The sequence below is a fragment of the Capricornis sumatraensis genome, chromosome 17 (genome assembly GCF_032405125.1).
Source record: "Capricornis sumatraensis isolate serow.1 chromosome 17, serow.2, whole genome shotgun sequence".
NCBI lineage: Eukaryota > Metazoa > Chordata > Mammalia > Artiodactyla > Bovidae > Capricornis > Capricornis sumatraensis.
Genome location: NC_091085.1, coordinates 19,037,256 through 19,062,873, shown reverse-complemented (window position 1 = coordinate 19,062,873; position 25,618 = coordinate 19,037,256). Strand labels below are relative to the sequence as shown.

Here is a 25,618-nt window from a genome sequence, read left to right as displayed (position 1 = left end):
TAAACAGCATCCAAATTTGAAAGGGAAGAAAATAGACTAAAAGGTCTCATTCAGCTACTAAAATGTTTGTGTATATTTTTTATCACCTAACAGGTTTGAAAATGCAAGATCAACCCCATAGAAGTCTTTTATTTCCCTTCCAGGCCAAATCAACCATACGAAAGTCTTTTATTCCCTTCCAAGCACTAGAAATCTTTTCTTTCCTTCTAGGCATTATGCCAGACATCTTGGAGGCTGCCACCATGGAAGTGGTTGTGGCTGCTGATGCTTAAACAAAGCAGAACAGGTGTGAATAATTGAGAAAAGTCAAAATATTACAAGAGACAGCCAATTAAGTATCTTGGTTTTTCTACAAAAATTTATGATTCCTCTATAAAAGTTTGCTTAACATTGGACAAAGTAAAACTAGATATGAATTATTGCTTTAATAAGGCATTTAAATCAAGATACTCATAGGGCTATATTTAAACAAAGTCCTTCAAAATATTAATCTATGCAAATATATTTACTGTGACCCCAATACATGCCAAATGGTGCACCAGACACAGGATACAACTGTGAATAAGAAATACACATTTCCTGTCATCTAATGACGGCTGTGAGAAACACAAGCATTTACAATACACTGTGCTACATGTGCCCTGATGGGGTAAGAACCGCAGAACCTGGCGGAGAGATAGGAACGCTTCCTGAAGGGAGACTCACAGTCAAGTAGGAACACCAGTATCTACACAACTTCTTAGTGTTTTACGTGACTCAATTATTTTTAGCTACCCTCTACTTGGTCTACTCCTAAATCAACTCTTAACCTTCTTACCTGAGTGGTTTGGGCACTAAGCCATGTGTAGACGGAGAGCTTCAGGTGCCACGCATCCGACCTCTAGTGTTAACTGAGAATTTAGTATTAGGAGCACATGCGCTGAAAGCAGGGTGCCTGGGTTTACATCCTTGCTCTTCCTCTTTTGCGCTACATAATCCTGGGCAAGTTTCTGAATCTCTGTTTGAATCAGCTTGAGTGAGTGAGTGAAGTTGCTCAGTCGTGTCCGACTCTTTGCGACCCCATGGACTGTAGCCTACAAGACTCCTCCGTCCATGGAATTTTCCAGGCAAGAGTACTGGAATGGGTTGCCATTTCCTTCTCCAGGGGATCTTCCCGACTCAGGGATCGAACCCAAGTTTCCCGCATTGCAGGCAGACGCTTTACCGTCTGAGCCACCAGGGAAGTCCATGTATAAAATGGAGATAATAATAGTACCTAGCTCAAATGTTGTTAAAAGGCTTAAAGGAGTAAGTAAATATATAAAGCACTGAAAACAAGGACTGTCACGTATCATGACCTATAAACACACTGGGATGTTATTATTTGGATGGCAAGACCTTACTGTGATTGCAGTCATCTCCTGCTGTGTGGATCAGCAGCTAAATAAATGCACTCAGGGCAGAGGAATTGTCCACAAAAGTTAAGAGTGTTTCCTGGAATTGTGCTTTGCTGAGGTCCTGCATCATTCCATCATCCTGCTGCGCCCTTTTTGCTCTTCCAGGTCAGAAATTGGGAAAGTATGGGGAAAATCCTAGCAGTTCTTCACATCCCTAAGAGGCTTTGTAAAACCTGAGGTCAGGCTTCTTCCAACCAGTAAAAGGCTCCTTTAATTAAGCAAACAATCTTCTAACTCAATTAACTCCTTTCCTCTTTCTCTATCGACAATCAATTTATAATGAATTGGGCCTAAAGTTGTGAAACTCCATCAACCACAGGCAAACTGTTTCCTGAAGCAGGCTATTTTATTACCCTCAGAAGTATTTCAAACACAACTTGAAAATAAAAAAAATTTCAAAGAGAACTATATAATTCCTCCAGTGAAAATTCCCTTTGGGGGGACTTTCCTGGTGGTCCAGTGGTTCTCCATCTTCTAATCCATTGCATGCGAGTTCAATTCCTGGTTGGGGAACTAAGATCCCACATGCCGTGAGGCAACAAAGCTCACATGCTGCAACTACAGAAGCCCCCTCTACACTCTAGAGTCCATGCTCTGCAACAAGAGAAGCCCCCTCATGCCACAACCAGCTACTGCTGCTGCTAAGTCGCCTCAGTCGTGTTCGACTCTTAGCAACCCCATGGACTGCAGCCCACCAGGCTCCTCTGTCCATGGGATTTTCCAGGCAAGAGTACTGGAGTGGGGTGCCATTGCCTTCTCCGTGCCACAACTAGAGAGAGCATTAATGAAGACCCGGTGCAGCCAAAAGCAAAAAATGTAAAAAACAAACAAAATTCCATTTTGGGTTATCTACAAAAAGATAATGATATAAAACCAACAGAACTTACGTCTCTCTCTTTATAAACTACTCGAGCATGGTAGAACTGTTTTAATTTTAATGCCAGCTCTCATTTTTCATCTGAAAATCTGACTATGCATCCCACCTTTAAGAGCAAGTATGCAAACACACAGGAGAGCAGTTGGTAATTAATATTATTGGGGAAATGGAAACATCAAATGCTGGAGGAACAAAAAAAATAAATGCATGCCAGCAACTCCACTGCACAAATGTAATGAACGAGTGTTTACAACGGCTTATTTTGACAAGGACTTAGTGTGAACTCAAACAAGATTTAAGACTCATTGGTCCCAGCTGTTCTTGATAATGTTATCAGTCGCTAAGTTGTGTCTGACTCTTTGCAACCCCATGGACTGCAGCACATCAGGCTCCCCTGTCCTTCACTATCTCCCGGAGTTTCCTCAAATTCATGTCCTTGATAAGGAGGGCCACAAAAGTTGAAAAGCATTTTTCATAGCTAACTCATCATGCACTTTAAAAAGATTCAGTCAGTCAGTTCAGTCAGTTCAGTCACTCAGTCATGTCCGACTCTTTGCGACCCCATGAATCGCAGCACGCCAGGCCTCCCTGTCCATCACCAACTCCTGGAGTTCACTCAGACTCACATCCATCAAGCTGGTGATGCCATCCAGCCATCTCATCCTCTGTCATCCCCTTTTCCTCCTGCCCCCAGTCCCTCACAGCATAAGAGTCTTTTCCAGTGAGTCAACTCTTCGCATAAGGTGGCCAAAGTACTGGAGTTGCAGCTTCAACATCAGTCCTTCCAATGAATATTCAAGACTGATTTCCTTTAGGATGGACTGGTTGGATCTCCTTGCAGTCCAAGGGACTCTCAAGAGTCTTCTCCAACACTACAGTTCAAAAGCATCAATTCTTTGGCGCTCAGCCTTCTTCACAGTCCAACTCTCACATCCATACATGACCAGTGGAAAAAACATAGCCTTGACTAAACAGACCTTTGTTGGCAAAGTAATGTCTCTGCTTTTCAATATGCTATCTAGGTTGGTCATAACTTTTCTTGCAAGGAGTAAGCATCTTTTAATTTCATGGCTGCAGTCACCATCTGCAGTGATTTTGGAGCCCCCAAAAATAAAGTCTGACACTGTTTCCCCATCTATTTCCCATGAAGTGATGGGGCCAGATGCCATGATCTTCGTTTTCTGAATGTTGAGCTTTAAGCCAACTTTTTCACTCTCCTCTTTCACTTTCATCAAGAGGCTTTTTAGCTCCTCTTCACTTTCTGCCATAAGGGTGGTGTCATCTGCATATCTGAGGTTATTGATATTTAAGGCAATGCCAAAGAATGCTCAAACTACTGCACAATTGCACTTATCTTACATGCTAGTAAAGTAATGCTCAAAATTCTCTAAGCCAGGCTTCAGCAATATGTGAACCGTGAACTTCCAGATGTTCAAGCTGGTTTTTGGAAAGGCAGAGGAACCAGAGATCAAATTGCCAACATCCACTGGATCATGGAAAAAGCAAGAGAGTTCCAGAAAAACATCTATTTCTGCTTTATTGACTATGCCAAAGCCTTTGTGTGGATCACAATAAACTGTGGAAAATTCAGAAAGAGATGGGAATACCAGAGTACCTGACCTGCCTCTTGAGAAACCTATATGCAGGTCAGGAAGCAACAGTTAGAACTGGACATGGAACAATAGACTGGTTCCAAATAGGAAAAGGAATATGTCAAAGCTGTATATTGTCAGCCTGCTTATTTAACTTCTATGCAGAGTACATCATGAGAAACGCTGGGCTGGAAGAAGCACAAGCTGGAATCAAGATTACCAGGAGAAAAAAGATTAGTATACATAAATATACTTTGCCTTATACAGCTAGTTTCTCAGACTACTAAACTATCATGATTTGTCTACTTGAGAAAGTATATCATTCTCAAACAATACGAACTTAATGTAATCATAATTGGAAAGGAACTTGGAAATAATACCATCTCAGAGTCCAGATCTAAAGGACCATTTAATAAGAAACACTATGGCACATAAACTTCAAAGACTTCCCACAATAAGCACTCTGAAGGGAATCTAAAATGTACTTGCATTCACGAGAACATGTGTCTAATGTAGATAGAACATTGTTCCACACTAGCCCACTTTATTCTGGCACAGTAAATATACGAAAAGATCCTTGAAGGAGAGATAGAGAACATATACTTGTGGAAATGACTGCAATGTAAGTGACCTCATCACTGTTCCGAACAACTCTGCTGGGACCATTGTGTGACTAAGGGGAATTCGGAATCCTTCTCTAACTTCCCCCATTCTTTGCCATTTTTATTATCGATACTCTTCTACTGCATTAAAGGGATACAAAAAAAAGTTCTTGCCGAGAAAACTAAAAAATTGATTACAGAGCCAAATACACTGAAAAGTATCTGATTAAGGGTACAAAAACAGTCTCTACTGTGGAAAGAAGAAAAGATGAATAATTCTGCCTGGACATCTGCCAGCCTTCTTGAGAGCCGTTAGTTTTAGTTGTTTGGTCGCTAAGTTGTACCTGATTCTTTACAACCTGGTGGGCTGTAGCCCGCCAGTCTCCCTCTGTCCATGGAATTTCCCAGATAAGAATACTGGAGTGGGTTGCCATTTCCTTCTCCAGGGATCTTCCCAACCCAGGGACTGAACCTGCATCTCTACGTCTCCTGCATTGGCAGGTGGATTTTTTTTTTTTTACCACTGAGCCACCTGGGAAGCCCTCCTTCTTGAGAGGGAAATGGTAATTTGAGCTGGGCCTTGACCGACGGGCAGGACATGCCCTGGCAGATACTGGAAGATGAGGAGGAGGTCTCTATTAAGGAAACAGACTGGTCAAGTGAGCTGACCACGAGCAGCAGGAGATTTTCTCAGGAACACAAAGTTCTCAAACGGGTCTGAGGGCCAACACCGAAGGAACTGTCTGCAAGTAACAGGAAGCCAGGAATCTCCTGGAGAACACACCAAAGGCTGGAAAGTCTGTCCAGAGGGTCAAAGTCGCTCAGGAGGAAACGGGGATGGCACATTTCCACTACAGCTCAGGGCAGTGTTTTTCAAACTGTAGTTCACAAGATCAATTTAGTGAGATGGCATTTCTTTTCCAAAATTAAAGAAAGCGAAGGAAAAGGAAGGGAAAGAGAGGTGGAGGTGGAGGTGGAGGAAGAGAAGGAAGGTGAAGGGGAGAAGGCATGAGAGGGAGCAGAGAAAGTGCATCACACAAGAAACTTTTCCATTTCTAGCTGTGGAATGCGTGTGTGTGCACTTTAATGAAAATCACTCATTTAAAGGGCCCTGCAGGTCTAATACCTTGGCACTTGATTAGAATGCAACTCAGTTCACTCAATATATTCAGACCATTAGTTTGGGTCCAAGCGTTCTTGGTCATGAATAATTGCTTGAAAAATCTTAACTGCACTAAGCAAGATGTTCTCATTAGATGCTTAGAAGACACAGTTTGATATCTTCATAAGGAAAGTAAAGTTTAGAAGAGTCATTTCCAGAGTTTGTAGCATTGCAATAGAGATTATACTTGACTCTTACAGACAGATAGATGCTAAACACTTTCACATGAAAGATAAATGGGTAATGTAATTCTGTTATTAGGTGGATAATCTCATAGGGGGAGTAAACTGAGAAAGAATAAAGATCCACAATTGATGCAATAAAGTAGATCATATTTCAGTAAGAAGCAACAGCTTAAAATGACAGATTACTTCCTCCTACTTATATAGGGCCTCATAAATATGTTTTCCCAAAGTATGTTCATGTAAAATAACCTTGCCTACATACAACTGATGAAAAAGCTGGAAAAGGAACACCCCAAATCAAAGAGCTAATGAGCAGTGAGGCTGAGAGAAGAGACAAAGTCTTCTCAGATGTAATTTATGAATATTCCCATAACTCCATGGTTGAAAAAATTACTGAGACTAAATCTCTTTTCAATAGTAACAACTTTATAAATATATACAAATATATATGTAAGTGGCAGATAGTCAATGCACATATAAGCCAAAGAACCTAAAGACGGTACCTGCCCACAATTTGGAAATGAAGGTATAAATAATCAAATTCTCTGCACTATGATATAACAAATAGGAACACTAATCAAATAAGATTAACTAAGAAAAAAGCTATGAATGTGTAGTTGTTCAGACTACTGTTTCCTCAAAATCATTAATGGACCCAGGGTACCTCCCTAAAAAAGAAAGTTTGATTATTAAAATGTAACAATAGAAATAAATCGAATTATTAAAAAATTTTGTTATTCATAGCATATACAAACAATCTGATATTGAACAATAACTAGATAACAAATGTCCAATGTTTATGAAGCACTGTTCAAAGGACACGTGGTAGCTGATTGTTTCTGTGGTCTGTTTGTCCGTTGGAATGGAACTGGGATGGTTTTCCAGGCTTTACACTTTAGAGGAAACATCCTACAACAAGCCTGTTCAATCCCCTTTATCTGGTTCTAAATTCCCAAAGCAATCTTTCCATAACTAATTTGACTTCCTGTGCCCTTTAATTCCCAGAGGGAGTAATCTTGGATATCTAAAATGAATATTCCATATTATAGTAACAAATATTTATACAAAAGTGTTAAGGACCTATGATACAAACTAACAAACTGGAATTACCCAGTTTGTTACATTTATTTTAAAATCCACCATCTTGTAAATTTATTTAAATCCCATCCTCATGTTGTAATTTATGGTTTATGTTTTATATTACTTACTCAACTGAAAATTATATGAAGGTACCATAATGTAGGAAGCTATAACAAGCATTCAACATATATTTTGAGTGATTAATGAACAGAGTAAATGAATGCATACAGATGGCCAACAGACACGTGAAAAGATTTCCAACATCACTAATGATTAGAAAAATGTAAATCAAAACTACCATGAGGTATCACCTTACACCGGCCAGAATAGATATCATCAAAATATCTACAAACAATAAATGCTGGAAAGGATGTACAGAGAAGGGAACCCTCCTACACTGTTGGCAGGAATGTAAGCTGTTACAACCACTATGGAGAACAGTACGGAGGTTCCTTAAGAAAATAAAAATAGAGCTACCAGATGACCCTGCAATCCCACTCTTGGGCATGTATCCAGGAAAAAAAAAAAAAAAGGACATGATCTGAAAGGATACATTCACCCCGATGTTCACTGCAGCACTGTTTACAACAGCCAAGACACGGAAGCAACCTAAATGTCCACTGATAGAAGAATGGATAAAGAAGATGCGGTAAAAATATACAAGGGAATATTAGTCAGCCATTAAAAAGAAAGAAAGAATGCCATTGGCAGCAACATGGTGGGCCTAGAGAGTGTCGTAGTGAGTGAAAAATCAGACAGAGGAGAAATATCATATGACACCCCTTATATGTGGAATCTGAAAAGAAATGACACAATGAACTTACTTACAAAACAAAAAAAAACATGCACAGACTTAGAAAACAAACTGAAGGCTGCCAGGAGGGAAGGAACAGTTAGGGAGTTTGGGATGGTCATATACACACAGCTATATTTAAAGTGGATAGAAAGACCTATTGTGTAGCACATGGAACTCCGCTCAACATTATGTGGCAGCCTGGATGGGAGGTGGGTTTGGGACAGAATGGATACAAGTATACGTATGGCTGAGTCCCTTCACTGTTCAGCTGGCTGAACACTGTTAAGTGGCTATACCCCAATAAAAAATAAAAAGTTCAGAAGAAAAAAGAATAGAGTAAATGAATGAACTTAGAGCACACTTTGAGGAAGCAATGATAATGACTCTCTAAACTAGGTGATTTCATCAGTGACAAACCTCTACAATGAGGATAATGCTGATGCCTGCTTGATACATTCCCTCACAACTTGTAAGTATTTCTGCATATGATTTCATGAGATCCTTGTAAGCAAACGTATGAAATAAGGATGCAAATACTATTGCTCTGCAAATGAGAAAACCAAGGCTCAGAGAGGTCCAGGGCTTACCTGGTGAGCACTACTAGGTAAGCAGCAGCAAAAGGGGGAATCAAACACCTGCTCTGATTGCCTGGCAAGTGTATCCTTGGCTAAAAGGTCCGCACAGGTGGTGATGCTGAGCCTCAGCACGTCCAGCTGGTGTTGTTTTAAGTACTTCTTACCCAAGATCAGGACTGGTCCTTGGATCCGAGGCAGAGCAGGACCCAAAGCTGGAGGTCAAATGGCTTCATCTATATGAAGAGTCAGAAACAGGACTCTGGCGATGTGGAACAGGGTGTTTCAAGATCAAGTCCCTGGTAGACTCTCCCATTCATATGGGAGAGGAGCTAGATAGGAAAAGGAGAGATGAGAGATGTAGGAGCAGAATGAGGAGAGAAGAGGGTCAGGGAAGGAAAAGGAAGGTGGAGGCAAGTAGCCACGGGGTCACAGGCTGCCGTCAGGTCACGGAGGGTGAGAACGGAGAACCGGCCCCTGCGTTTGGTGAACAGATTCCACGGCCAACCATTAAGAGGACTCATTTGGTTAGAGTGGTAGAAAAGGAAGACAATTCGAGAGGCATTAAGGTATGAGGAATTCTAATTTGAGGCATAAAGAGATGAAGGAATTCTAAGTTACACAAAGAATCTTGGGAAATCTGGATATGTTTCAAGCCAGTTGTATAGCAGCTTCAAACAAACACAGTTAACTCATTCAAGGGCTCGGAAGAATGCTAACCCAATCCAGAAAATGAGACTAAAGATAAAAGGTAGAAATGGAAGATGCACATGGACATGGAGTTCCTTGCTGCTATGACTTCTGTTCTTTCATCTGTCAAAGAGGGAACACTGTTACCACTTCCCAGAGAGCCTAGGAGGCTGGAGTGTTTAGTTTAGTTTAGTTCAGTTCAGTTTCTCAGTCTTGTCTGACTCTTTGTGACCCCATGGTGCAGCACGCCAGGCTTCTCTGTCCAGCACCAACTCCCAGAGCTTACTCAAACTCATGTCCATTGAGTCAGTGATGCCATCCAACCATCTCATCCTCTGCTGTCCCCTTCTCCTCCCACCTTCAATCTTTCCCAGCATCAGGGCCTTTTTCATTGAGTCAGTTCGTCGCATCAGGTGGCCAAAGTATTGGAGTTGCAGCTTCAACATCAGTCCTTCCAATGAATATTCAAGACTGATTTCCTTTAGGATGGACTGGTTGGGTCTCCTTGCAGTCCAAGGGACTCTCAAGAGTCTTCTCCAACACCACAGTTCAAAAGCATCACTTCTTCAGCACTCAGCTTTCTTTATAGTTCAACTCTCACATCCATACTTGACTACTGGAAAAAACATAGCCTTAGCTAGATGGACCTGTGTTGGCAAAGTAATGTCTCTGCTTTTTAATATGCTGTCTAGGTTGGTCATAACTTTTCTTCCAATGAGTAAGGGTCTTTTAGTTTCGTGGCTGCAGTCACCATCTGCAGTGATTTTGGAGCCCCCAAAAATGGCTGGAGCGTAGAAAGTACAAACAGGCCAGCTTGCTAGAGTGCTCAACATTGACAGCCATTTTCAGGCTGTACAAGATCGCTCCAGAAAACCAATAAACTCTCACTCCAAGCAAAGGCAGTGTGTGTGTACTAAGCCGCTTCAGTTGTGTCCCACTCTGCAATCTCTCATCTTCCGGGCTCCTCTGTTCATGGGATTCTCTAGGCAAGAATACCAGAGTGGGTTGCCATGTCCTCCTCCAGGGGATTTTCTCGACCCAGGGATTGAACCTGTGTCTCCTCTGCCTCCTGCAGTAGCAGGCAAGTTCTTTACCACTAGTGCTACGTGGGAAGCCCAGAAAAGGCAGTGATCAAGTCCATTTCACAGAAGAGAAAGGCAAGGCACACCGAAGCCCAGTGGCAGCTGAAGCTAAGACAGTGACTGACAGATCAGATTTCCTTCTCACTTCAAGTCTTCTCTCTGCTGATCAGATCTACTCTAAATGCCTTTATAAATGTTTCAGTGAATCTTATCTTCATGCATTGGATTAGCAAGATCAACTCCCCACTGATAATGCAAAATAACCCTGAAATGTTTCATGCCTTGCTGATCAGCCAGAAATTGAACTTTCCGGCTCCGTTTGGGCTGTGATGATCTTGATCTTTCACCTCTAGCAAAAATCTTCTCATAGCTATAATTTTTAAGTTCATAATGAGTGCTTCATTTGCTTTCCAAGCAGATAGAAAACCTTTTTTAAATACACTCAGACTGCCATGACCTTCGTCAATGACTTAAAGAGTTCACCACATGTAATAATTTTCTTTGCTCAGGAGACACTCTTAAGTTTTCTTTGAAGAGATTTGGGCAATAACCCTATTGCTGAAATTGAGCGCACATGCGTGCATGCACACACACGCACACGCACACACACACACTTTCAACTTGTCACCTTTGTACCATACCTGAAATCAAAACTTCTCTTTAAAATGTACTTAGAATTCTGTATGACTATCAAAGGGTTCTAAAATCCTTCAGCCCGCTAACTAAAATACAACAAAAATGTCAGCTAAATCTATTCAGAGTAAAAGAAGCACACCATCTTAACTACACAAGCAGATACCCTAAATGCCTACAGGAACAAACACAGTCCAGCTCCCAAATGGAACTGCAGGCTGCCCCACCCAGCTGAAGGAGGCTGAACTCATTTGGGGTACCTCTTGGAATTTTTTTAAACTAAAGAAGAAAAACAATGCTTTTAATGATATGGGACAATGTAAAGCCATTCTAGTCTGTTTTGCCTATTTTTTTGAGGTTTATACCATGAAATAGAGGTTTTGAATAGTGTAACATCACACTCCATGAAAGCTTTCTGGAAGGCAGGCCCCAAATCTTAGTCTCCTTTCTGATTCCCTCTGGTAGAAGGCACTGCCTACATGAAGAGGGTGCTGAACTACTGCTGACTATCATATCCTATTTCTAAAGCTGAATGGTGGGCACAGAGGTGTTTATTATTATGCCTTAAACCGTATTTATGTTTTAGGTACCTTCTGTAGGTATGCTATTTCATAATTTTAATAAAGGAAAGAAAGAAGAAGGACGAAAATCCTGAGGCCTATCGACTATACATTTTAATTCAACAGGTCTAAAGTGGAGATAAGGGATTTTTTTTTTTTCCTAATCACCCCAGGTAATGCAGATGTGGGCTATCTACAGAATTCACTTTGAAAGACAAACAAAAAAATAAACCAACATAAATAACATGCCTATAATTAATACACTGCTTTAGTGGTGATGGTGTCTTATTTTCACAGTTCAAATTATCAGGTTTAGCCTTAACACAGACAACAAAGTATTTAACATAAAATATTACTCTCAGATATGCCTAGAAATTTCCTCCTAACTTGCTCTGATTTGTCTACAATTTATAATGCTTTTCATTTCCTTTTTCCTTCAAATATTTGAGGGAAGGAATCCCTGATTATATTTCTCTCCTACTTGGTTCATCGCCCAAACTCACACAATTTTACAAAGTTATGCAGCTTTAGAAATTTACTCAGGATTTAAGACCTCATATTTACTTCATATTTTGAGGAATGGCTTTTAGCTGAATCCTTCCCTTTTTCAGCTTGCAAAAACATGAAATATCAAGGTAAAAAAACAGTATATCTTTTCCCAAACACTTACCCCTCTTGCTTTTTCATTAAACAACAGTATAAGTGTCAAATGAAATAAAAATATTTCTGTAACAACAACATGAAAACCACATAATATTTTCTCTCCAAACTCAGGAAATTATTTTCCAGTTTTGTTTTTTTAAAGAAACTTTAAGAAATCCCTGTGGTAGTTACTAAAAGGTAGAAGTTACTCGAATTTGAGTGCAATGATTCTCTTAGCAAATCCTATAAGGCTTAAAACCTAGGTAAGGCTTTTGGAGGAGAAAAAACCATGTCTTTTACCACCAAACTTTGCAGTTGGAACAGAAATGTATACAGGGTTAAAAAAAAAAAAAAGAAAATGTGTTTATCCTATGTCTCACAAGTTAGAATAGAAGAGAGAACATTCTAATCTATCTTTTTTATACCTGACAATGAAAATAGGGTTCACCAAGTCATCACTTTCTCTATTATCCAAAAAAGGAACTAAAACTTCATGCACACACATACATACACACACATAATCACCATCACCACCAATCAGACCATGTGAACAGCACACCCTACTACCCTGGAGTTTGAAAAATCACATTTCAAACACCGGAATGAATAAATAACAATCACAAAAAAGAAGCTAACCAAGTTTCTAATATTTAAATGAAAGTAATTTAAAACTTAAAAGCCACAAAATTAGACTCTCAGTCAGCTACACCCTTAAACAGTCTCCCTCTAACACTTCAAGGGCGTGCTGGCATTCTAGCACGCACGCACTGCTCTGCACACACGCTGAGTGCCCGCGGCCACTGGAATGATTATAGTTGGCTCGCTGAATCAACAACGTCAGTTATCAAAACAGAAATTGTTCTTTAATTTTACCAAAAAGTAATAAGGCTATTCTCACCAAAGGGCAAGAGGTGAGTTTAAGGGATGCAATAACTTTCAACTCATGACAAAACCTTTTCTGTAACCACCAATCTTATGGAAAAGGCATTTACAATGAGAGGTATATAAGTAACAGAAAAAAATTCCTCCTAAATTATATAACAACTTTACAAAATAAATGAACAGAATCATTTCAAATGACACTACTGTATCTGCATACATCCCCCAAAGCATTAAATAGAAATAGGCTACACAGTGACACATTTTAACCCATGAGAGCATATGCTAAATACACGTATTAAAGATGTATATATAAGTATGTGAGATCATAAAGTCAATGTCAAGAAATAACAGAATCTAGAAGGAAAAATGTTTTCTTCCATGTACAAACACGGCAAAGGATGGTCAGTTGGAAAGAACATGGCAACATGGAAATGTACCCAGTACACGTACTGGTGTGGGTACAGAACTGCTGTGTACAAGGCAGAGCAGACAATCACAGAGAATAGAATCGGAATCTTCACCTAGTGGCACGCGACACTGGACTCAACTTTTCAATCTTTTCATGTACAGGCACCAAAAGTTTCTCCTTCTATCCTTAGATAAGATTTTACTAATATACAGTACAAAAGAGTAAGCCTCCCTTACATCTATTTCAACAATAGCCTACCCTCAGTTACCTTAGAACAGTATTTTCAGTTCAGTTCAGTTCAGTCGCTCAGTCGTGTCCGACTCTTTGTGACCCCAGGAATGCAGCACGCCAGGCCTCCCTGTCCATCACCAACTCCCAGAGCTCACTCAAACTCATGTCCATCAAGTCAGTGATGCCATCCAGCCATCTCATCCTCTGTCGTCCCCTTCTCCTCCTGCCTTCAATCTTTCCCAGCATCAGGGTCTTTTCCACTGAGTCAGTCCATCGCATCAGGTGGCCACAGTATTGGAGCTTCAGCTTCAATATCAGTCCTTCCAATGAACATTCATTCAGGACTGATTTCTTTTAGGATGGACTGGTTGGACCTCCTTGCAGTCCAAGGAACTCTCAAGAGTCTTCTCCAACACCACAGTTCAAAAGCATCAATTCTTCGGTGCTCAGCTTTCTTCACAGTCCAATTCTCATATCCATACATGACTACTAGAAAAAACAGAGCTTTGACTAGATGGACCTTTGTTGGCAAAGTAATGTCTCTGCTTTTTAATATGCTGTCTAGGTTGGTCATAGCTTTTCTTTCAAGGAGTAAGCGTCTTTTAATTTCATGGCTGCAGTCACCATCTGCAGTGATTTTGGAGCCCCAAAACATAAAGTCTGTCACTGTTGCCATTGGTTCCCCCATCTATCTGCCATGAAGTGATGGGACCAGGTGCCATGATCTTCATTTTCTGAATGTTGAGCTTTAAGCCAACTTTTTTGCTCTTCTCTTTCACTTTCACGAAGAGGTTCTTTAGTTCCTCTTTGCTTTCTGCCATAAGGGTGGTGTCATCTGCATATCTGAAGTTATTGATATTTCTCCCAGCAATCTTGATTCCAGCTTGTGCTTTACCCAGCCCAGCATTTCTCATGATGTACTCTGCATATAAGTTAAATAAGCAAGGTGACAATATTAAGCTGTGATGTACTCCTTTCCCAATTTGGAACCAGTCTGTTGTTCCATGTCCGGTTCTAACTGTTGTTTCTTGACCTGCGTACAGATTTCTCAGGAGACAGATCAGGTAGTCTGCTATCCCCATCTCTTGAAGAATTGTCCACAGTTTGTTGTGATCCACATAGCCAAAGGCTTTGGCGTAGGCAATAAAGCAGAAGCAGATGTTTTTCTGAAACTCTCTTGCTTTTTCTATGATTCAACAGATGCTGGCAAGTTGATCTCTGGTTCCTCTGCCTTTTCTAGATCCAGCTTGAACACCTGGAAGTTCACAGTTCATATACTGTTGAAGCCTGGCTTGGAGAATTTTGAGCATTACTTTACTAGCGTGTGAGATGAGTGTGATTGTGTGGTAGTTTGAGCATTCTTTGGCATTGGCTTTTTTGGGGACTGGAATGAAAACTGACTTTTCCAGTCCTGTAGCCACTGCTGAGTTTTCCAAATTTGCTGGCATATTGAGTGTAGCACTTTCACAGCATCACCTTTTAGGATTTGAAATAGCTCAACTGGAATTCCATCACCCCCATTAGCTTTGTATGTAGTGATGCTTCCTAAGGCGCACTTGACTTCACATTCCAGGATGTCTGGCTCTAGGTGAGTGATCACACCATCATGGTTATCTGGGTCATGAAGATCTTTTTTGTATAATGCTTCTGTGTATTCTTGCCACCTCTTCTTAATCTCTTCTGCTTCTGTTAGATCCATACCATTTCTGTCCTTTATTGTGCCCATCTTTGCATGAAATGTTCCCTTGGTATCTCTAGTTTTCTTGAAGAGATCTCTAGTCTTTCCCATTCTATTGTTTTCCTCTATTTCTTTGCATTGATCACTGCAGAAGGCTTTCTTCTCTCTCCTTGCTGTTCTTTGGAGCTCTGCATTCAAAGAGTATATCTTTCCTTCTCTCCTTTGCCTTTCACTTTTCTTCTTTTCACAGGTATTTGTAAGGCCTCGCCAGACAACCATTTTGCCTTTTTGCATTTCTTTTTCTTGGGGATGTTCTTGAGCATAGTCTCCTGTACAATGTCACGAACCTCTGTCCATAGTTCTTCAGGCACTCTGTCTATCAGATCTAATGCCTTGAATCTGTTTGTCACTTCCATTGTATAATTGTAAGGGATTTGATTTAGATCATACCTGAATAGTCTAGTGGATTTCCTTACTTTCTTCAATTAACTTTAGAAAGGCTTAAAACTTAAAATTATCTAATATCTTTTTGCAGATCATTTTCTCCCATAATTTTGTATAAAAATAAAAGAGTCTATTCACTTCATATCAGAAGATATGACCAAACTGGACTTTGCAAGCTTCTTTTCCGAAGCTCAGTGTTCAATATTTGTGAACAATTATGTCTCACTCTCCAGGACTTCAAAAATTCCTGATAATCATAAAACTGCATAATAAACATTAAAGAACTAGACCAATGATGTTAGAAGACAAAGAAGATGTACATAAATTCAGTATTGCTAAAATGCAACATTAATGTAAATAATTTAATTATCTACTGGGGAATGAACATGTAGATACACGTTCAAATGCCATATGTTGATGTCAAGAAAATGAGTGATCTTTGAACTTCTGCCAAAAGTCATTTGAGAAAGAAAAGGTTTTTAAGGGAATCACATTAGAAAGAGATAAATGACACTGTTAAACAAATTAACCCTTTCCTCAAATTCTTTCAAGGCAATAGATAGATAATCATAGCAGGCGCTAATCCAAGACTTTCGTAACTTCCCTACCTCACTAATTATGTGGCAACTGAAAGAATGTCTTGGCATAATGAGATGTTGGTTAAATCTAGTTATCTGCCAATTTCATTCCTACACTGAGAGAAAACACACATCCACGATGCCTGGCTTCACTTTAAAGGCAGGGCTTGATCTCAGCCGGTCCTTGGTGCTACCTGGCAACACTAGCATCCTCTCCAGGTGACTCACTCTCATCTGCATGGCAAGTCCGCATTTTCTCCTCTCATCTGAAACATGAATAGCATTTACCCCACCCTCATTCTCACGTGCAACGAAAAAATAAAAGGCATCAGAATAAAACTTCCAAGTGTCCCCCTCAACCCATTTACACAGATCTATAGCCATGCACTCTGTCTTCCCTCCTGTTATTATGAATAAATGGTCTAAGTTCCTACTGAAGCTCATACAACCCAACATCACTCTCTCGCACTTGATCAAATAAACTGCTCCAGCACTCTCTCTTAAATCCACAGCTCTCTCTCCACTGTACAGTTCCCATCATGATAGAAAATGCTGTCCTTTCTGAAAGAGTAAATCTTGACCACACACCTCTCTCTAAAAATAGCCCCATTTCTCTATTCCTTTTTATCACAAAGTACATCATAACCACAGTCTATACTTCTTATCTCTAATTCTTCTCTTCCTGTTTTCCTTAAGCCTACTCCAAACAAGCTTTTGCCCCTGCCCTCTACCAAAACCAGTCTGTTAAAAGTTAACAGTAACCTCTGCATAGCTTAATTTCACGGTAAATTCTCAGAATTCACTTACACAACTCCCATCAGCAGAATCTGACATGCATACATGTTAAGTCGCTTCAGTCATGTCCAGTTCTTTGGGACCCTATAGACTGTACCACACCAGGTTCCTCTGCCTATGGGTTCTCCAGGCAAGCATACTACAGTGGATTGCCATGCCCTCCTCCAGGGGATCTTCCCTACCCAGGGATTGAACCCAAGTCTCTTAAGTCTCCTGCATTGGCAGACAGGTTTTTTACCATAAGCGCCATCTGGGAAGCACTGGTGTCAGAATCTGACACCACTCATCATATCCTCCTCCTTCAAACCCCTTCTTCACCTGGCTTCCTGGATACCATGCTCTCTTGTTTTTCCTTCAATCTCATTAATTATACTCTCTCTGTTGCCTTTGCTGCTTATTCCTCATTGCCTTAACCTCTTAATGCTGGAGGGTCCCCAGGCTCCATCCTTGAACCTTTGCTCTTTTCTGTCTGTGGAATCTCATATACAATCTTGGCTTTAAATATCATTTATTCATTGATGATGCCCTAATTTACATCTCCAGGTTTAGGCCAGTCCCTCAACTCTCAACCCTTGTATCTATAATTGCTCACTGACATCTTCAACTGGATATGTAATAGGCATCCCAACATACAAAAACAAAACAAAACAAAAAACAACCAGTTCTCCATGTTTACCATATGGCTGACATTACAAGTGTTCATCAATCCAGTTCCCCTCTCCTTGAGGGCACAGGAATATGGTAAGGCCACACGACTTGTTCTGGCCAATGTAACGTGAGCAGAAGCACCACATATCACTTCCAACCGAAAAATACAAAGTCTATTTGTGATTCTCTAAGCTCATTGGAAAAGACCCTGAAGCTGGGAGGGATTACGGGCAGGAGGAGAAGGGGACGACAGAGGATGAGATGGCTGGATGGCATCACTGACTTGATGCACATGACTTTGGGTGAACTCTGGGAGTTGGTGATGGACAGGGAGGCCTGGTGTGCTGCGATTCATGGGGTCACAAAGAGTCGGACAAGACTGAGTGACTGAACTGAACTGAACTGAATCTCTCTATCTCTGTTATGGCACACCTAAAATGCTTTGTGCTCCATCCAGATGATGTACCTTCAAAACATAAGCCTCCACTAACCAGGTTTCCTTAGTAATGGCAAAGAGCTTCCCACTGACCCACATGGGACAGGTACCATTAGCAAGAAATAACTCTTTATGCTTAACTGAGATTTTGCAGTTCTTAGTTATCACAGTATACTGTGGCTATCCAGACTAAACAACCCCACATTTCTGCTGTCACACAGCACTCTTCTCCACGTCAGCAAACTCCATCCTTCCAGCTGCTCAGTCAAAAACCGTGAAGTCACTCTCAACCCTTTCTATCCCTCACACCCTACATCCAAATCCATCAGCATATCCTGTGCCTTCCAAATACATTACAGAAAACCCAAATGAACTTTTTGGCCAACTCAATAAACACAGAATCCAACCACCTATTAGTTTCTCCACCACCATGCTGCTCTTCAAGAGACACTGCTTAGAAAATGAAAGACAAACTAGACTGGGAAAAACATTTACAAAGCGCATATACATATATATATATAAAATGAAGGTCTTGTATCCAGAATATAGAATTCTCAAAGCTCATCAATAAGAAAGCAAAACACTCAATTTTGCAAAAAGAAAAATTTTACTAGACATCTCCCAAAAGAAGACATAGATAACAAATAAGCACATGCAAAGATAAAAATGCTCACCATTATTAGTCACTGGGTAACACAAATTAAATAAAAATCACAATGAGCGTGGGAGGTAAGAGAGATTCAAGAGGGAGGGGATATATGTATACCTATGGCTGACTCATGCCTATATATGACAGAAAACAACACAATATTGCAAAGCAATTATCCCCCAATTAAAATTACATATATCCAGCCTCATTCAAAGGTATTCTTTTCTTGGACTACCCTGATGGTCGAGTGGTTAAGAATCTATCTGCCAACGCACGGGACACAGGTTCAATCCCAGGTCTGGGAAGATCCCGTGTGCTGCCGGGCAACTAAGTCTGTGTGCCACGACTCCTGACCGCGAGCTGTAGAGCCCGAAAGCTGTAACTACTGAGCCCTGCGCTGCAACTACTGAAGCCCAGAGCCCAGAGCCCGTGCTCTGCAACAAGAGAAGCCACGGCAACCAGAAGTCCCAGCACCACAACCAGAGAACTGCCCGGGCCAGCCGCAACTAGAGCAAGTCTACGCAGCAACAGAGACCCAGCACGGCCAAAAATACATGAATTAATTAAAAAATGTTTAAATTTGTATTCTTTTCTGAATGATAAGATATCAGGAGAAACAAGCGACTACAAAGCAGAGTCCCTTGGTACAAAGTCGCAGGGCCTCTCAGCCAAGAAGAACCACCTATAAGCAGCTCCCACAATGGACTACTGCCATCCCGATACATAAGCACTCCTCTTTGGCTACGGTTCCCCAGGATAATTTCTCTGAACTCATCTTAAAAACCTGGCATCATTTCTCCTTGTTTAATACCATCTTCACCTGCCATTAAACTTTTACTGACCCTTTTTCCATGACCGTAGTTTGCCCTAAATATTTTTAAGAGCTGAGGAATGGCCATAGTGGGTGTCCTCAGTTCACGAGTCTTGGATGTAAAAGCCCCTTGGCTTGGATTCCTTGTCCTCTGTCTCCTCATTGCTCACTGAAATAGAAAAATCACGACCTATCTCTGTCTCATTCACCTCCCTTGCTCTTCTCCTTGAAATCCTAAATTCCACTCATTATTGTCAATTTTAGCCTCTTTCTAACACATGAATCTACCCACTTCTTTCATAAGCTGCTATAGTTAAGCATTTTCTGTGATGTGATTCCTTTGTCATAAAATAAAATATAAAATAAAAGGAGAGCATCCACGTATGTTTAAAAAAGCTAGCCCCATGACTCACCTCGTTTCCACCAACTGCCTTGGTTAATATCACCGCAGAAGACACAGGCGGAGGCATGCAACCTACTGTCTGCAACCTGAAATAGAAAACAAAAAGCAATTATAAGTAGGTTTCTTTTTTTTCCAATTATAAAATTTTCACTACATTCATTCTAAAATAGCAGAGCTAGGAGAACATTTATTGGGGCACACGTCCTGTCGAGTTCAGACAATTCTGTATGAGCCAATGCGGCTTAGTAGAAACTCTCACTCCATGCCACAGATTTGAGTGATCTCATTTTTAAAATTATTAAAGCTCTTATACAATTCAAAAAACAGTCAGATTATGGTGAGTGTGGTGATCGAAAATAACCCAGTTTATCATTTGGTAAGTGTATATAAGCTTAGTTATTTTCAGGTATCTTTTCCTTATATGTTTTATAGGAAGGCTTTTGGCAAAAATAAAACTTTAAAACCTCTTGCAGGGCTTCCATGGTGCCTCAGTGGTAAAGAATCCGAAAGCCAACGGAAAAGACATAGGTTCAATCCCTGATCTGGGGAGATCCCACACGCCGTGGAGCAACTGAGCTCGTGTGCCACAGCTATTTAGCTCTTGCCTGGGAGCCAAAACTACTGAGCCCACATGCTGCAATTACTGAACCTTGAACACCCTAGAGCTTGAAACAAGAGCCAGTACTGCAATGAGACATCCATGTACCTCAACTAGTCAGTAGCGTCCATCACCAAAACTAGAGAAAAACCTCAGCAGCAACAAAGGCCCAGTTTAACCAAAAATAAGTAAATAAAGTTACATATATATTTTAAAAAACCTCTTGCAAAGTTCAAATGTATTTAACAAAAACACAAGCTTACATTTGCTAATTCTTTTCCACAAAACAGCAATTCTGAAACTTTCATCTCATAAAAGATATTTTCATGTTGCTATAATATCATTGTAAAAATAGGCATGACACAATCATATACTGCAAGGAGATCCAACCAGTCCATCCTAAAGGCAATCAGTCCTGAATGTTCATTGGAAGGACTGATGTTGAAGCTGAAACTCCAATACTGTGGCCACCTGATGCAAAGAACTGACTCATTGGAAGAGACCCTGATGCTGGGAAAGATTGAAGGCAGGAGGAGAAGGGGATGACAGAGGATGAGATCGTTGGATGGACATGAGTTGAGTAAGCTCCAGGAGTTGGTGATGGACAGGGAAGCCTGGTGTGCTGCAGTCCATGGGGTCACAAAGAGTCAGACATAATGAGTGACTGAACTGAACTGAATCATATACTTCTTAGATTCAGACCCTGTAGTAAATTCTAGTGTCTATTCTAAATCTGGTTCTTATTAATTATGTATATAGTCCTTAGATCATAATTAGAAGTCTATTCTCTTAGTTTAGAATAGAAAAATATATTGCATCACAAGCAAATGAAATTATGAGTAGTGAATCCAAGTATTAAAGATAAAAAGACATTATTCAGCATTCATACAGAATATACATTCTGGGGACAAGGAGAAAAAGGCCCAACTACAGTGGAAAGTGGAAAGTTTATACAAGGAATCAAGGACACAGAGTACCTGACTAATATTTGAAAGTAGGATCACAGGTGATTTTTTATTCTCTTTTGTAATAATATATTACTAACATTTACAAATGAATTTATATTAGCTCTGAAATAAGAAAAAATGAAAGTTTTCATTAATTTTGACTGAAGACTTAAGAAAAATCCTTATTTGGAATTTCAGTTGAATTCACATGAATATAGCAATTTTTTTTTTTGGCCATGCCTTGTGGCTTATGGGATCATAGTTTCCACACCAGGGATTGAACCTGGGCCCTTAGCAGCAAAAGCATCGAATCCTATCCAGTAGACCACCAGGGAATCCCCAAATATGGTCTTCTTTTAAGATCTATTTTCCCAAATGATGTTCAAGTAGTGTCTGATTATGAATTTCCAATCTCTCACCCTTTCTTGTGATCAGCACCATGAATATCACTAACACTAACTAGACTTTTACCATTTGTAAAAGATACTGTTCTGGACAATAGACACTTTACTCATTTATCCCTCATGAGTATTTAAGACAAATACTACCATTCTCTTTCTGAAAACTGAAGTTAAGAAAGGAGTTAAGTGACACAACCAAACTCACAAAACTGCTTATCTAGGATTAAGTTACTCCTGAATCCAGGGACAACAACTTTAGCAAAGCCTGTTTCTCCAGCCTCTGCCTTCTATATTCCTTGCCACCAAGACTAGTGATAAGCCCTCTCAGGTATTTTCAATCTTTCTAGCTTTTCCAATCTTTCCCTCTCATCTGGCCCCTTCCCTTCTATGTACAAAGGAGGAGAATTCTCAACATCTTAAAAAAAAAAAAAAAACAAAGACTAATCTATACATTTAATATATATGCTTTCTATAGTTAGGATACTACACAGGGTATTAGAGAAAAAGTAGAAGGCATCATTTCTGCCTTCAAGAAGGCAAAACATTCAACACACAAATGTAGATAACTAACCTCAAAATTAGCAGTTTCCTCAAGATACAGTCCTACCGTTATCACTGCGGCTCACTGCTGTGCTCCACTTCCTTGGCCCCAAAGCTCATTCTCTCTCGACTCCCCTGGAATCGGACTTTTGACCCTCCTAGTAAAAGTGTATGTGCCTGCGCATGCTCAGTCTTGTCCAACTCTTTGCAACCCCATGGACTGCAGCCCGCCAGGCTCCTCAGTTCATGGGATTCTCCAGGCAAGAGTACTGGAGTAGGTTGCCATTTCCTCCTCCACAGGATCTTCCCATCCCAGCGATCACACCCAGGCCTCCCATGGATCCTGAATTGGTGGGTGGATTCTTTACCACTTGAGGCACCTGGGAAGCCCCTCTAGTAAAAGCAGTAACCTTATAAATCCCCAGAAATCTCCCAGTCAGTCACCAGATTCAACATCCTTTTCCCTACATCCATTCTTCTTACCCCCTTGCTTCTCAAAGCACTCTATTCTCTTGGCTGTCATAGGACAGCATCATTCTAATTTACCTTGTGTTTTAAACAAACCCATTCAAGTTTTTGCTGGCTACTCCCGTCTTCTTCTCAATCTTAATTTCAAACCTGAATGGATAAGAATACTTAAAAATTTCTATTGCTAAACCCAGCCTCCATTCCCTCGATTGCTGCCTAAGACTACCACCTTAAACTAAACACGTCTATTTTCAAAGAAATCAACTTTGCGTCTCAATTGGCTTATCTCTGTCAATGGATCACTTTACTCCTAATGAACTAGCTTGAAACTTTCGAGTTAAGTGGAGCTCCACTCAGTCTTAATAAACCAGTCAGTCACCACAACCAATTTTCCACTGTTTTCCATGACCGTTGTCATCATCCCCCTTCAGACGCTTTTTTGCCCAAGTCTAGACATATCTAAATGCCTACTCAGTGTTCTCTCTACCTCCACTCTTTCCTTTTAACACAAAAAGTTAAGGGAGTATGTACTCAGAATACATTTATTTCAGTGATTGAAACAGGATCCTGATACAGAAGTCAGCAGCTCCCACTAGTTAACATACTAAGTGTGTACTCTCAAACTGGGAGGGGACGGGAGAAAAAAATGAGTGAGGAAAAGCTTTCTCTAAGTGAGGCAGACTCAGTCTATGCTGCTTTCAGGTCAATATCCTTAGCTGCGGAATTGTATGCTTTTCTTTACTTAGCATATGGAGATTACAAGCGCTACTCTGCCGACATACCCAGGACAATACTATCAGATAATCTTCCTTAATGACCATTCTTGAGCATGTGTTCTCGTGTTTAGCACATTTAACAGTTCTCCATTATCTACAGATTTAAATCCAAACTCTTCAGATCAGTAGGTCCCACCTTTTGCAGCTTGGCCTAAAGGAAACTTTTTATCTTTGTCGCCCACTAATGCTTCATGTTTGAATTCTCTACTTTAGAGGTACACAATCCAGGCTGAACTTCTTCCCCTCAGTTCAGTTCAGTCACTCGGTCATGTCTGACTCTGCAACCCCATGGACTGTAGCATGTCAGGCTTCCCTGTCCTTCACCAACTCCCAGAGCTTGCTCAGGCTCACATCGGTGATACCATCCAACCACCTCATCCTCTGTCATGCCCTTTTCCTCCTGCCTTCAGTCTTTGCCAGCATTGGGGTCTTTTCAAATGAGTCAGTTCTTCACAACAGGTGGCCAAAGATTTGGAGTTTCAGCTTTAGCATCAGTCCTTCCAATGAAAACCCAGGACTAATCTTCTTTAGGATGGACTGGTTGGATCTCCTTGCAGTCCAAGGGATTCTCAAGAGTCTTCTCCAACACCGCAGTTTAAAAGCATCAATTCTTCAGTGCTGAGTTTTTTTTACAGTCCAACTCTCACATCCATACATGATTACTGGAAAAACCATAGCTTTGACTAGATAGACCATTGTTGGCAAAGTAATGTCTCTGCTTTTTAATATGCTCTCTAGATTAGTCATAGCTTTTCTTCCAAGGAGCAAGCATCTTTTAATTTCATGGCTGCAGTCACCATCTGCAGTGATTTTTGGAGCCCAAAAAAATAAAGTCTGTCACTGTTTCCATTGTTCCCCCATCTATTTGCCATGAAGTGATGGGACCAGGTGCCATGATCTTAGTTTTCTGAACACTGAGTTTTAAGCCAGCTTTTTCACTCTCCTCTTTCACTTTCAAGAGGCTCCTTAGTTTCTTTTTGCTTTCTGCCATAAGGATGGTGTCATCTGCATATCTGAGGCTATTGATATTTCTCCCAGCAATCTTGATTCCAGCTTGTGCTTCATCCTGTCCAGCATTTCTCATGATGTACTCTGCAAATAAGTTAAATAAGCAGGGTGACAATATACAACCTTGATTTACTTCTTTCCCAGTTTGGAACCAGTCCGTTGTTCCACGCCTGGTTCTAACTGTTGCTTCTTAACCTGCATACAGATTTCTGAGGAGGTAGGCAAGGTGGGTTGGTATTCCCATCTTTTTAAGAATTTTCCACAGTTTGTTGTGATCCATACAGTCAAAGGCTTTGGTGTAGTCAATAAAGCAGAAGTAGATGTTTTTCTGGAATTCTCTTGCTTTTTTATGATCCAACAATGTTGGCAATTTGATCTCTGGTTCCTCTGCCTTTTCTAAATCCAGCTTAAACATCTGGAAGCTCCCAGTTCACATACTGTGGAAGCCTAACTTTGAGAATTTTGAGCATTACTTTGCTAGCATGTGAGATGAGTATGGATCTAAGAGTTGGACTGTGAAGAAAGCTGAGCGCTGAAGAATTGATGCTTTTGAACTGTGGTGTTGGAGAAGACTCTTGAGAGACCCTTGGACTGCAAGGAGATCCAACCAGTCCATTCTAAAGGAGATCAGTCCTGAATATTCATTGGAAGGACTAATGTTGAAGCTGCAACTCCAATACTTTGGCCACCTGATGCGACAAACTGACTCAATGGAAAAGGCCCTGATGCTGGGAAAGACTGAAGGCAGAAGGAGAAGGCAACAATGGAGGAGGAAATGGCTGGATGGCATGACCAACTCAATGGACATGAGTTTGAGTAAACTCTAGGAATTGGTAATGGACAGGGGTGCCTGATGTGCTGCAGTCCATGGGGTCGCCAAAAGCCAGACACAACTGAGTGACTGAACTGAACTGAGATGAGTACAATTGTGCAGTAGTTTGAGCATTCTCTGGCATTGCCTTTCTTTAGGATTGGAATGAAAACTGACTTTTCCAGTCCTGTGGACA

General features: G+C 40.7%; 1 protein-coding gene across 2 annotated transcripts in view; it reads right to left on the bottom strand.

Annotated features, from left to right (window-relative positions):
* Positions 1-25,618, bottom strand: part of SLC10A7 (solute carrier family 10 member 7) — a 302,665-nt gene that overhangs the window by 257,003 nt on the left and 20,044 nt on the right. For both annotated transcript variants that reach the window (XM_068989770.1, XM_068989771.1), the window contains exon 4: positions 19,884-19,959. In XM_068989770.1, coding sequence (XP_068845871.1) covers positions 19,884-19,959 — 76 coding nt within the window. The remainder of the gene's footprint in view (positions 1-19,883; positions 19,960-25,618) is intronic.